The sequence below is a fragment of the Cricetulus griseus genome, unplaced genomic scaffold (assembly GCF_003668045.3).
Source record: "Cricetulus griseus strain 17A/GY unplaced genomic scaffold, alternate assembly CriGri-PICRH-1.0 unplaced_scaffold_1, whole genome shotgun sequence".
Classification (NCBI taxonomy): domain Eukaryota; kingdom Metazoa; phylum Chordata; class Mammalia; order Rodentia; family Cricetidae; genus Cricetulus; species Cricetulus griseus.
Genome location: NW_023276808.1, coordinates 1,277,182 through 1,290,119, shown reverse-complemented (window position 1 = coordinate 1,290,119; position 12,938 = coordinate 1,277,182). Strand labels below are relative to the sequence as shown.

The 12,938-nt window shown below is 42.4% G+C and overlaps 1 protein-coding gene across 1 annotated transcript; it reads right to left on the bottom strand.

Moving 5' to 3' along the window:
- Positions 1 to 3,484: 3,484 nt before the first annotated feature.
- On the bottom strand, positions 3,485 to 12,727 carry LOC113838332 (mothers against decapentaplegic homolog 1-like). The gene is given in 6 exon segments (XM_027434096.2): positions 3,485 to 3,628; positions 5,452 to 5,708; positions 7,498 to 7,719; positions 10,269 to 10,385; positions 11,417 to 11,686; positions 12,325 to 12,727. Coding segments are annotated over 6 exon segments (1,410 nt in total). The 5' UTR covers positions 12,725 to 12,727.
- Positions 12,728 to 12,938: the final 211 nt, after the last annotated feature.

Here is a 12,938-nt window from a genome sequence, read left to right as displayed (position 1 = left end):
CAGAGTTATGGAAGAGTAGAAAGTATCTCCTGTGTTGTTGAGAGGAAGAGAAACAATGTGAGGAAGCACCAGGCTTGGTGCCTACAGCAGAGACCTGGCATTTGTACCCTGCCAGTGTCCTTTCTTTAGTCCCGAAGACGGGATCTTGATCAGAGCTAGTCATTTACAGAGAAGCTCTAAATGCTTTGTTCAGTTAATCTCTCGATGACCCAGTCAGGTTAGCTTTATGGTCTCCATTTTACAGACGAGGGAACATGTGCTAGAAACATAGGGAAACTGCTGACGAGGCCAGGGCTGGAGCTTCAGTTCTGTCAATCGCCGGAGGTGGTAGGGCCAGGGCTCTACACTTCTAATCATCCTGGCTTTGAGTCTCAAAAAACAGCCCAAGTCATCTTTGTCATTTTCTTGAGATTTATTTGTTTTCTCCTTCTCTAGACAAATAGTTGCTTTGATTTTTCTAATTCCTTTAACAAAACATTCCAGAAGGACTTGTTCATTGACCTCCTTTGGCAGATGAGAATGTTTTTTCATTAAGATTTTAATAGAATTCCATATATCTGATCTTAAGTACAAAAGGCCTTTTTAAACACCACACTGCCTAACACAAGGTCTCCATCTAGTAGGTCTCAATGGATGGGATTATCTTTGTGTTTTATTTAGTACATCTTCAAGGCAGTCAGAGTGTATTACCCAACTTAATAACTGCCCAACAAAGGAACTCAAGAACCGCAAAGGCAGTTTCCACCAAGAAATGAGAAAATTTGACCTGAGCTCTTTATTTTCCATCTCAAGTTATAAATCATTCTTAATGGTAACTTTATTTATTCCCATTTGTCATTTTCAAGGATAAGTTTGTGTGTGTGTGTGTGTGTGTGTGTGTGTGTGTGTGTTTGTGCATGCATATGCATGTGGAGGCCCAAGGTTGATGTCAGGAATCAGTTTTGATAGTTCTTTTACCTTATTCTTTAAGGCAGGGTCTCACAATCAAATCTAGAGCTTATGGATATGGCTAGTCCCCACAGTCAAAATGCTCAGGGGAATCCTGTCTACCTTCTCAGGCTGGAATTGCAGGCAGGCTGCCATACCCACCAACACTTTCCTGGGCTATAGGGTGTAAACTCTCATAGTCACACTCATCCTTTATCTGCTGGGCCTCTTCACAGTCCAGTTTTAGTAATTAAAAACAACAACAAAAAACTATGATCCTGGACACAGGCACACTGAACGATCGTGGCCAATGGAAAACACAGACTACAGAGGGTTCAAGAAAGGTGGCTCCTGAATTTGTGACACATTTCTAGGGTATTCATAACTTTAGCTGAATGATCCCAGCTCAAATGTGTGATGATAACATCTCCACTCAGTCAATGAGCATGGAGAGGTCCACAGAAGCCAAGCTGTCGAGCAATTAGCAAGGATGGACAGGGAACTGTAACAGTGAAGGTCTCCATGCCCAAGCTTCCTCTGCTTGCCATTGATGTTTTTTGGAGGCAACAATAACAAGCAGAAATTTGGGTCACTGTTTATGGGGATACATTTTGTAGTGTCAGTGGGTTGGGAACAAGATATTCTTTTCTTTTAAAGTGGATTTCAATTGGTGGGGAGCAGTAGACCCTTATATTTTGGGGTTGTGCACCAAGTCCAGGAGAGAATGTGAGGTGAAACAGTGGTATTTGTGTGGCTAGAAAACAAAATGACCTCAAATTGTTTCTTTTTCAAAATTTCTTTTTAAAATTCCCTTGGTGGGAAAGGGGGATCATCCCATCCCAGTAAAACTGCACAAAGGTAACTTTCTCCTGTGCGTTCAGTTTTTGGTCTGCCCTGGCTACATTCCCCTATGGGTACCCTTCAGATTGGGAAACTATGCTTCCACTTGAGTAAGGGCATCCATCAGTAACTACACTGTGGAAGCCCCTTGAATAAAAAGCTCACACACTTGTGGGCTGCTGAGAGGCTCAGTGGGTAACTGGTTTGCTGCCAAGCTGGAGGATCTGTTTGATGTTTGAAACTCACATCAGGGAGAGGGACCAGCTCCATTAGCTACCCTGTAACCTATACAGGTGCACCATGGTACATGCCCTCCCTCATTGCTTTTCCCTTAATTTTTCCCAGCCTTATGTTTCCTTTCTCCTGACTTTAGATCACTCTGCTCTTTTAGCAAGCCAGGATTCCTGTCCCCACTTTACCAACTGAGCTTTTTGTATATGGCGAGATCCCTGAAAAAAAAAAAAGACCACATTTTACTGATCCCAAATTTTAACAAGCAAAGAACGAAAATGACACATTTTTAATCAAATGAAGCAATAATGACAGGTTTATTTAAAATTCTCTAGTAGAGAAAACCTACAAGGGTTGGAATAAATGTACTCAATGTATAAGAGCAGAGGAGAGCAAAAGAAAACAAAACCAAACTGTAAAACAAAACAAAACAAAACAAAATGTTTGAAATGGATTCCAATAGGGAACTTCTTTAAACCTGTGAATAATGAACACAGTTACCAGGTTTGGCAAACAATTCATTTGGAAATTAAAGCCTATGTCTTTATTGTAAACTCCATAAAAACTGCTCATTGAATTGAAGCCTTTCATATACTGGGCACTGAAACAGAAAGCCAGTTGATTTGCAAATAAAAGGAATTATTCATTTGTTCTCACAGTTACAGGAATTAACCAGCTGCTTTACTGTGGTGTAGAGCAGATGAGATAAATGACAAGAAAGGAAAAATCAGACAAAACTCTAAAAAACTGAAACACAGCAAATTCAGACAACAGCTTGCTCATTTAAGACAACAAACTGATCGTTATGGCATAGTCTACATTCGTGGTCGTCATTTCCTTTCCCCCACCCCACCAAAAAATACCTTCTAGATCCATTAGCCATTTAGACTATTCCTAACCTCCAAATATTCTGTATACACATATTTAGCAAGGAGCAAAAGCCTGACGTCATTCAGACAGCACTACAGTCAGCATACAGTTTTAGAAAGAATACTGTGTATGTCATAAAGATTTGCCTTTAAAAACAAAGAACCCATTCATTTCTAAACAAGTAGTTTTAAAACATTATGAAAACCCATCAAAAGATGATTCAATGTGGGTTCGGAACCTGATGAAGCGCACACTTCAAAGACTATTAAGGTAACACTCTGCCAAACACTCCCAACAAAAGGACTGCTCAGGATTGTTCTTCTTCTAATAGATAATTTGTCCCTGTCCTGGACATCTCCTTTAAAACTATACACAAAAGTCCTGCTAAAAGTCAACATTTTAGTTGATCATACAACAGAATGTCACAATGTAAACTAAACAGATTCTTGATATCAACATCATGTTACCAATGATTGTTAATTTCTCAATCCAACAGTTGGTCACAGAGGTCAAGTATTATCAAGGCTCCATTGTCAGGTTTTCACCCGTCTGACATATCCATCCTTCAAGTACATGCAAGGTTCAACATTTGCAAGAGACAGATGCCAGAGGCCCTTTAAGACACTGAGGAAATAGGATTGTGGGGTGAACCCATCTGGGTAAGAACTTTATCCAGCCACTGGAGAGGGCCATGCAGATGTATTTCAATCCAGCAGGGGGTGCTAGTAACATCCTGCCTGTGGTACTTGGCTCCCCAACCCTAGGAAAAAGAAAGCACACTGGTGTCATTTAACTCTCTATCTCATTGAGTCACTCTACCAAGTAAAAAATCATATGATCAGTTCACATAACTATGTTTGGACTCATGGCTATCTCCCACAAGAAAACAAACATACAGCAAACGCATGGGTAATTTTTGGGGATGGACGTAGGCCATCAAAAGTCTACCCAAGGACCCCAGGATCACCTATTTAGTCTGGTATAGTGGCACACGCCTTTAATCCCAGCATTCGGGAAGCAGGAACAGGCAGGTCTCTGTGAGTTCCAGGCCAGTCAGGGTACAGAATGAGACTTTTTTCAAATAAAAAATAAATATTATTAGTCTTGGATAATTACAAATTTAAAATACATTGAGTAGTTGTTTGAATAAAGATATTTTAGTCAGGAGGTGGTGGTGCACAGCTTAGATCCCAGCACTCAGGAAGCAGAGGCAGGGGGATCTCTGTGAGTTCGAGACCATTGTGGTCTTCAAGAGCTAGTTCCAGGACAGCCTCCAAAGCCACAGAGAAACCCTGTATCGAAAAAAAAATACAAAAAAGATATTTTAAATATTTATTTCCCACTACATTAATGTTATGTTAAAAATTTACTTACTTACTCATACTTTTAAGACATACTCTTAATGGGTAGCCCTGGCTGGCCTAAACTCCCCATGTAGACCAAACTGGCCTCAAACTCAGAGCTTACCTGTCTGATTTCTGAGCACTGGAATAAAAGGCATGTATTATCAAACTGGCTTTATTTTTTAATATTTTATTTAAAAATTGTGCAAATATGTACGTGTTTGAGTTTGGATTTACCTATGAAAGTGTGGTATCTGTGGATTTCAGAAGATGTTGGATCCTGGAGGTAGAGTTACAGGCTATCGTGATCCACTTCAGCTGGATGCTGGGACTGAACCCAGGACCACTGTAAGAGTCCTACACCTTTAACTGAACAATCCCTTGCCCCTTTATCTGTGAGTCCATGCCTGGAGAGAACAAGGGTCTACACTGGCTGTCTTCTTGAATTACACTGCACTGTATTTTCTGAGATGAGTTCTCTTGCTGCACCTGGGCTTTTGTCAATCAGGCTAGACTGGCCCAGCAGCAAGCCTAAGGGATCCTATCTGTCTCCCATGCTGGGACTACACACAGCCCTGCACCCAGCTTTTTGTTGTTGTTGCATGAATGTGTGTTTATGAACACCACAGTGTGCATGTGGAGCTCAGAGAACAGATCTGTGAAGTTGGTTCTTCTCTCACCTTTTACACATGTTGTGTAGCAATTTCTTCAAAGATAAAACCTTCTGTCTTATAGGGAAGCTCCAGAATTGCTGAATGTTTTAAGGGGAGGTGAAACACTCCACCCTCTAGGCAAAGTCCTTAAAACTCAGGAAGCAGACATCGTAAAACCTTTACTGAAACTGACAAGATTCACTAGGCTGTCCCTCCCCAGGCTGATATGAGCCGTAAGGACTGCTGAGACACACAGACTGAATAGGCTGCCTGTTCTGGAATAAGACATGCTCCAGCCTGGACTCTATTAAACCCTTAGCTTGATCCGGAATAAACTGCATGATGGCTGGGGGCAGGGGGAGATAAAGGTGCCTGTCACCAAGCCTGGAGACCTGAGTTCCATCTCTGGGACCTGCAAGGTGGGAGGAGAGGACTATATTCTAAGTTCCCATGACAACCTCTTGGACAATGGTGCTCATAGTGGGCACTGATAGGAATATATACCAGGAAGGCACAGGTATACATATTGTAAATAGCAGGGGTGAGGCAGGGGTCAGGCCTAAATGAGATGGGCGGGTACTGCTCACCTTCATGAAACTCATTCGAATAGTGCACATTTTGGTGAGTTCATACACGGTCTCAAAACCATGGTTCACAGACTGTGCCAGTATCTGAGCAAACTCTTGGTTGTTGAAAATTTTCACGCTACACCCACTGGGGATCTTGCAGACAGTGGTGGGATGAAACCCATGATGATAGTTGCAGTTCCGACTCTGCACAAAAATGCTGCTGTCACTCAGGCATTCGACATACACTTCTCCTCCAACATAGTACAGGTGGACGCCTGTGAGAGGACAGACCATGTCAGTCATAAGCTGAAAGGCACCCAGGCAGAGTCAAATTTGGCCACTCACATAGCCATTCTGACAGACATCTAGCTAACTATGTTATGCTTGTGATAACCAGTGTGTTCAGGAACAAACAAGTCTCTCAAAAATAATAATGGTTGACATTTTCATTTTGGTATTTAATGTCCTGCTTAACCAGAGTTGAAAGTAAACGTACACTCTAAAAATTAAGCACAATAAAACCTGTAGTTTCTTGGAGTAACCCGAGTGCTTAAAGTCTTCTGCATTTATGCCAAGACTAAATTGTTCAGAAAACTTCAGAGAGAGAGAAGGGATGATCAATAAACACAGAGGAGTGAAACCCGGATTGAAGAATTACTTCTGGAAGCTGTAAGACATGAGGTCTAGTTAAAACAGACACTTTTTAAATAGAAAAAAAAACATACTGTGAGAAAAAGGAGCTCACCGAAATAAGTAGAAAAAACAATAATTGAAAACGTCTTATAACTTAGGATGCTGGAAGATCAGGCAACATCCCCCCTTCTCAGGAAGAAGGAGGCAGAGACCTGGATCCCCTCCTATTAAAGCTGGAAGAAGGAGAGAACCAATTCTGCAAATTTGTCCTCTGACCACTATGTGCCCCGCTATACACACAGAAAATAAACAAAAGCAAATCTTCAAAAAGGAAGATGGACCCTCTGGCTAAGACTCACGAGGGAGTAAGAAGAGGCTAGCAAGCAGGCAGGTAGTGTGGCTTTGAGCTAAGAAGGTGCTTAGTTGGAATGGCTTAGTAGAAAATGCTAGTGAAACTGTCTGAGGAAACACAATGTGGCATTTCTACAGACACACAGGGCTAAGACTCCAGTATCAGTTCTACCCACTGTGGCAGAAATACATTTTGTTTAGTGATATACAGAGATATATTTAAGAACAAAAATAAAGAGAAAACTATTTTTTTGGTTTTTTCAAGACAGGGTTTCTCTGTGCATCTTTGGAGCCTATCCTGGCACTAGGTCTGGAGAGCAGGCTGGCCTCGAACTCACAGAGATCTGACTGCCTCTGCCTCCCGAGTGCTGGGATTAAAGCCATGCACCACCAACACCCAGTGAGAAAACTTTTTAAGAAGAAAAAAAAAAACCCTTTTCCCTGATATCAAAAATGATGTCTTTTCATTTTAGAAAATTAAGACAATATATGAAATATAAAGATGTGGAAAATATTGACATTCCTTCAGCAACAGAGGAAAATGCTTGTTAATTAACAGGCTGCAATACTGTGTCCAGTTTTGCAATCATTAAAGCCTTTGTTGCAAACTCTCACATTTCTGTATGACTTGCTGCTGTAACTGTTTAGCCAGGCTCACTCAGTAGACCAGTATTGACACTAATTATCTACTATTGCAGTCATGACAAATGTTACTTGGTGGTTTTTACTAAAATCTATAAGAGACATTCCTGGAAGTTAAGCGGCTGGATCGAAGGATTTGAATCACTTTGCCAAATGACTTTCCAGAATGCTTCTGTTACATTAGCCCTGTGAGTGCTATGATCAGCTGACCCACACCAGCACTGACACTGAGCTTACACAAAAGCAAAGTGTTCACAACTGCAAAGGGAATTGCTTTAATTTGAACATGGGGGCTGGGCTTACCCTTGGTTTAGTGGCCATTTGGGAATCTCCTGTGAACAGCAGCATCTGAACATTTGGCATTTGCCACAAGAATGATGGGGTCACTTCTAAGGAAGAAAAGATGAACGTTTGCAGGAGGGGTAAAGGGACACGCACCTTTTCCAATATGTCGCCTGGTGTTTTCTATTGTGGAGTTCTGGTTAATGTTGGAGAGCAGCCCAAGGCAGAAGCGGTTCTTATTGTTGGAAGGATCAGTGTAACCATCCACCAACACACTTGTGGAGGAGGCCTGGAACGCTTCACCCACACGGTTGTTGAGCTCGTAGTACACAATAGAGCACCAGTGCTTTGGGTCCTCATAAACCACAGCTTGAACATCTGCAAGAAGGAAAGAAATTTGCTCACAGTTACACCTGGAGCACCCCAACAGAGACCGCATTGTAAAACTGGCTGAGCACAGTAGAACGAAGACAGGGAGGGGCAACTACGAGGATCACATGGGTCATTTCTGTGAGATCCAATGTACTTCTTACTAAGGGCAGCATTCTCCTTTCATTGGGGAACTGGCTGAGATCCAATATACCAGCTCAGCAAGCCCGGCAACAGCACTTGCTGAATACAAATGACTTATAACTTGCTCATTAACATACAGAAATAATTGAAATCATTCCTGCTGGCACACAAACTACAAGTATTACAGTGACCAATGAGAAAGCAAGTGGCACAGGAACAGGAGAGGCCAGGAGATTTGCCAATGGGCTGGTGAAGAAAGGAACTGCTTTTGGCAAAGCCTTGGCAGACCTCTGCTTTCTCGAAGCCCTGAAAACGAACTTCTTCCTATCATGAAGAAGCTGCTTGGCTTCACAAGAGCTAGTGATGGCTGAAGCTCCAGTTTTGCTATAGCTCAGGAAGAAACCGTGCCAGCTGGCCATTCATCCCGAATAAAATATATCTCTCTCATCCAGACGCCAGGCTAACCTCCTTCTATTTGCTTCAAGTCATGCCAAGCGGGTGTGTTTGTCTCTCCCTTCCCAGAATGGGCCAACAATAGAAACTACACAGGTTTACCAAGAGGATGCAGCTTGTGAGGCCCAATCTCTTAAGGCTGATGAATCTCCAAACAGATAATGCTTCTGAATGCTTTCAACCAAAAGGCTGGGAAAAGAGCCCTTTCTGCGTCAAAACCTCTTATGCATGCCTTTTGAGAGCCCAGGCACACAAACCACACCATTGCCAACTTGATCATTACTCTAATGAGTCTCATGGGGCTTCAGTGTACAAATATAAGAAATGGAAAGAAAATCCACCAGGACTGGGAGATGGAGAAGGAGAAGAACAAGGAGGAAGAGGAGAAGGAGGATGAAAAGGAGAAGGAGAAGGAGAAGGAGAAGGAGAAGGAGAAGGAGAAGGAGAAAGACTTCCACATCCTTTTGTTTGATTGTTTGTGGTTTTTCGAGACACAGTTTCTTTGTAGGTTTGTAGACCAGGCAGGCCTCTAACTCAGCGTTCAGCCTGCCTGTGCTTCCCGAGTGCTGTCATGTTCTTAACATAACCAGCCAGTTATTTGTTTTATGTAAGTAGCTTAGCTGAAAGTATACTATTTCCATTGTTTCTTTCTAGGCAATGCTTCCCTGTCTGCTGCTCTTCAAGGAGCAAAGCTTTAGTAATTCACAAGTGCCAAACCCCAGAGAAGGCTGTGCCATCTGTCACATAGGCCTTCTATCAGCTTTCAGCATTGTTAAAATTGCTATTCATTTGGCTTGCATGTGGACACATTTTTTCCTATAAAAGGCCAGGAAGATCTTGTGAAACATATGGTCTTTATCACAACTATTCCACTCTGCCTTTGTAACCACAACAACAAATAAAAATCTTAGCCATAGATAATACATAACAAATGGGCACAGTGTGTTCTAATAAAGCTTTATTTACAAAAACAGAAAGTGGGCTGATCTGTGTGCCGGCTGTAGCTTGCTGACCCATGTTCTGGGAATCCACCACAGGTAACAACAGGAGAATAGTCAAAATATTTTCCTCTGAAAATACTATGTGATTTTTAAATGGCTCCAACTGGGAACATTTTTAAGCTATTTTAAAGGAAAAAAACTTAAAAATAAGTCTCTATTTGGGGGTAACAGAGATAATCTCATCATGACCATTACAGGCCCCACATAGGGTATCTTGTTCCCCAAATAAAAATTCCAAAAGTGGCATAGGGGCTATTCTGAAGACGTCAAAAAACACATGAGCAAATAAATAACATGTATTTGTTATATAAAACAGGACTCAATCATTTCCTCCGACTATCTCTGTAAGCACAGAGATTTTTAACAACCACCTGTGTATATAGATATGTGAAACAGCCATACAAACCCATATTTATTGGTAACAAATCATAGACAGATGCATTTTAAACAGTTATTTGATATATGTGCATATATGTATACAAATGCATATATGATATTATATGTATCACTTACTCATTTATTGAAGATGAAAGCAAATTAGCATGTTAAGGACACAGATAAACTTGTTTTTTTTCCATAACTAATAAATCGTGGCTGATTATTCACACTGGTCAACATACAGATTGTCTTTAGAGGTGACTGACAGTTCGGTTTTCTAACCACCAATGCTGGAAACTCACTTCACCTAACTATGTAACACAAAATGGCAGAGCACTGGTTACGGCCGTTTCAGAGACCAGTGGGAATCTAAGACCTCCATATTCAATTCTGAGATCTCATATTGGACTGTGACAGAGTTTAAGTAAAAAGATGGGCTCTAAAGAATTCTTTGCATTAGGCTTAAAACAACAGCAAAACGTTTTTTTCATGTTTCTCAAACAGCTACCTTTTTAAGGTCTAAATGAGTAAAAGTAACATTTGGACAGGACATACAGACAATACTCTGACAACTCATTTTACCTCCTCTGTTGATCTCGGAGGGCAGTACAGGTGCCATCATATTCGTGTCCATTGGCTGAGAGCCATCCTGGGCCCTGGCGTCTTGAGGAGGCTGGTAAGCAGTTGTTGGTATATCAGCTACAAAGTTTGAAAGAAAAAAAATTACATGCTTCAGGCACAGACTCTCCTCTGCACTGAGAGCTTTTGCGTATGATTAGGCCTGCTCAAGTGTACACAGATGCATGTGTGTGCACATGTATGCAGGGGTCAGAGGATAACTTATGTAAACATTTTCCTTTTACTTATAGTTGGGAACGGAGAAAGCAATAAAGCATGGATCACATTTTAATTTCTGAAGGTACAACATGGATGCTGAAGTAAAATTTAATGTAAATCACCTTAAGTGGCTCTATAAACATCCTGTCCCATCATTTTCCCTCCCAAAAATATCCATGCATTTCATGATGAACTTTTATTTATCGTGTCCCTCTTGATGTCGACTGGCAAGAGCTCTGGCACTAATATTTGAGATGCTTGTTTACGAACCTGTAATCTGAAAAGTGTAATCCTCTAATTAGTCACTATTACACCATCCATTATGACTAACACAGGAAAATATCTGGTTTTTGTATTTGCTAAGTTAAACAAGCAGGAAAATACCTGGTTTTTGTCTTTGCAAATTTAAACAAGCAGATGTTCTCCATCACTTCTGTTGCATTTCCCTGCTGTTAAAAGTACATATTTCTTGGGATTACATCACTGGTTAAATGAATCTAATTAAATGGGGAGGCCAGATACCCCAGTAATTAGCTCTTCTGCGGCTACATTGATAACAAGGGTTCTTCAATGTTGGAAAAGCTCGCCGAAGCCACTTCTCAGAGCAGCAGTGTGTGTAACATGACATTTCCCCCCTTTCTTTGTATGGAGAGCCGAGACTGGAACAATTGTGCTACTCAAAGAAGGATGCAGCTGTTTCAAAACTTAACAGGACTCAAACAAGCCATCCTCTTCTCCAGTTGTATGTACAACTCCCCTCCCTACATTGATATTCTCCAAGGACTGGTTCACCAGGATGTGCTCAGGGTTCCACCCACCACGCCCCCATCCCCCACAGGCCACCCCTATCCACCTCCCCAAGGCAGGCAGCGTCCCCGAATGCCCCCTCCTACCTGGCATCTGGAAAGGGCTGCCTGGGCCTGAGCTGGTGCGGGAGTGAGGGTAGGTGCTGCTGCTGCTGCTGCTGCTGCTGCCTGGGGAGTTGGGGTAGCTGCTGATGGACGAGTGGGGAAACGGGTGGGTGCTGGGCTGCCTGAAGGAATCTGGAAACGTGGCGTTCGGTGGCATGTGAGGCTCATTCTGTCCCAAGTTACAGAACTGTGCCAGAAGGCTGTGCTGAGGGTTGTACTCACTGTACCTCGGAACCAGCACGGGAGGAAGCACTGGGGACAGAAAGAAAACAGAGAGACAAATGAGAAAGGTTTAGTTTATATCCTCTCTTTCTTAAAACAGGCAGTGGACACAAAAGCCTTTGCAAATTATTCCCTAGTCTTTACTTTTACATGACGTATATATTCCACAAAAATACAAAAGGCCTTTGGAGACCAATATATTTTTGGATGGTTGAGCTGGAAATTTGCAGTCTACCCCTGGGGTCTGAAGTTCCTGTGAGAGAAAAGTCACCTGGCCATCCCAGGAGCAGGAGCAGGGAGGGAGGCCACCCAAATCTGACACCATCCATACTTGGGACCCTCAGAAATCATCAGCAAGGTGAACCAATCCATCAACAAAACCATCCTGAATGACACACTGTGGCAACTGGAGCCAATGGGAAGAAGGGCTGATAATTACAAAGTCATGAATTAAAGTAAACCTTCCTCTTTATAAAGTGATTGTTACAGACACTTGTTACAATGAGAGAAAGCTGAGTAGATAGAGTTCCTGTGCTCTTTTGCACATGCATAAATGAATACAAACAAAACTTCCCCAAGATATTTTGGAATTACACCCCACAAGAGAAAGGTGGTATTGCTCTGGTCTCAACAGGCTTCATGGTGCACACACAGTCCACCCCACTCACCAGGGCTCTCCACGCGCTTATAGTGATAGGGGTTGATGCACACCTCCTTCTGCTTGGAACCAAAAGGAAACTCACAGCAATCCAGAGGCTTCAGTTAATGGCGGCTCTGGAGGTCTGGCCTGCGCCACACTTGGCAATAAATGACATGAGGCAATCCCTTCCGGTGGGACACCTGCAGCCTGCCATCCAGGGAGCAGGGAATGGTGACACAGTTACTTGGCTGTCCCGGGCAGCTCAGGGCCTTCTCCAAGTCTTCCATGGCCCCTTTCTTTTTCTTCAATTTTTTCACCAACACGTCCACAGCTTTCTCTGCCCATTTTTCTTCTTCCTCACCCTGTTTCCAACCTAGAAGTCTCTTCACAGCTGGACTTGTGAAGGAAAACAAGCTGGTCACATTCATAGTGACTGGTCTAATTCTTCAGGCTCCTCACAGGGTGAAGTGGTGCTGTCTCGAAAGGGGAGAGGCCAGAAGAGACTTCAACTTATTTAAATCGGTTCTCTTTAGTTTCTCCGTATTTCTGAAAAGTAGAGAACGGCTCTTCCTCCTATTCCAAGAAGGGACCCAAAGTTAGCACCTGCAAAAGAAAGGATAGGAAACTGTCTTTAAAATCACC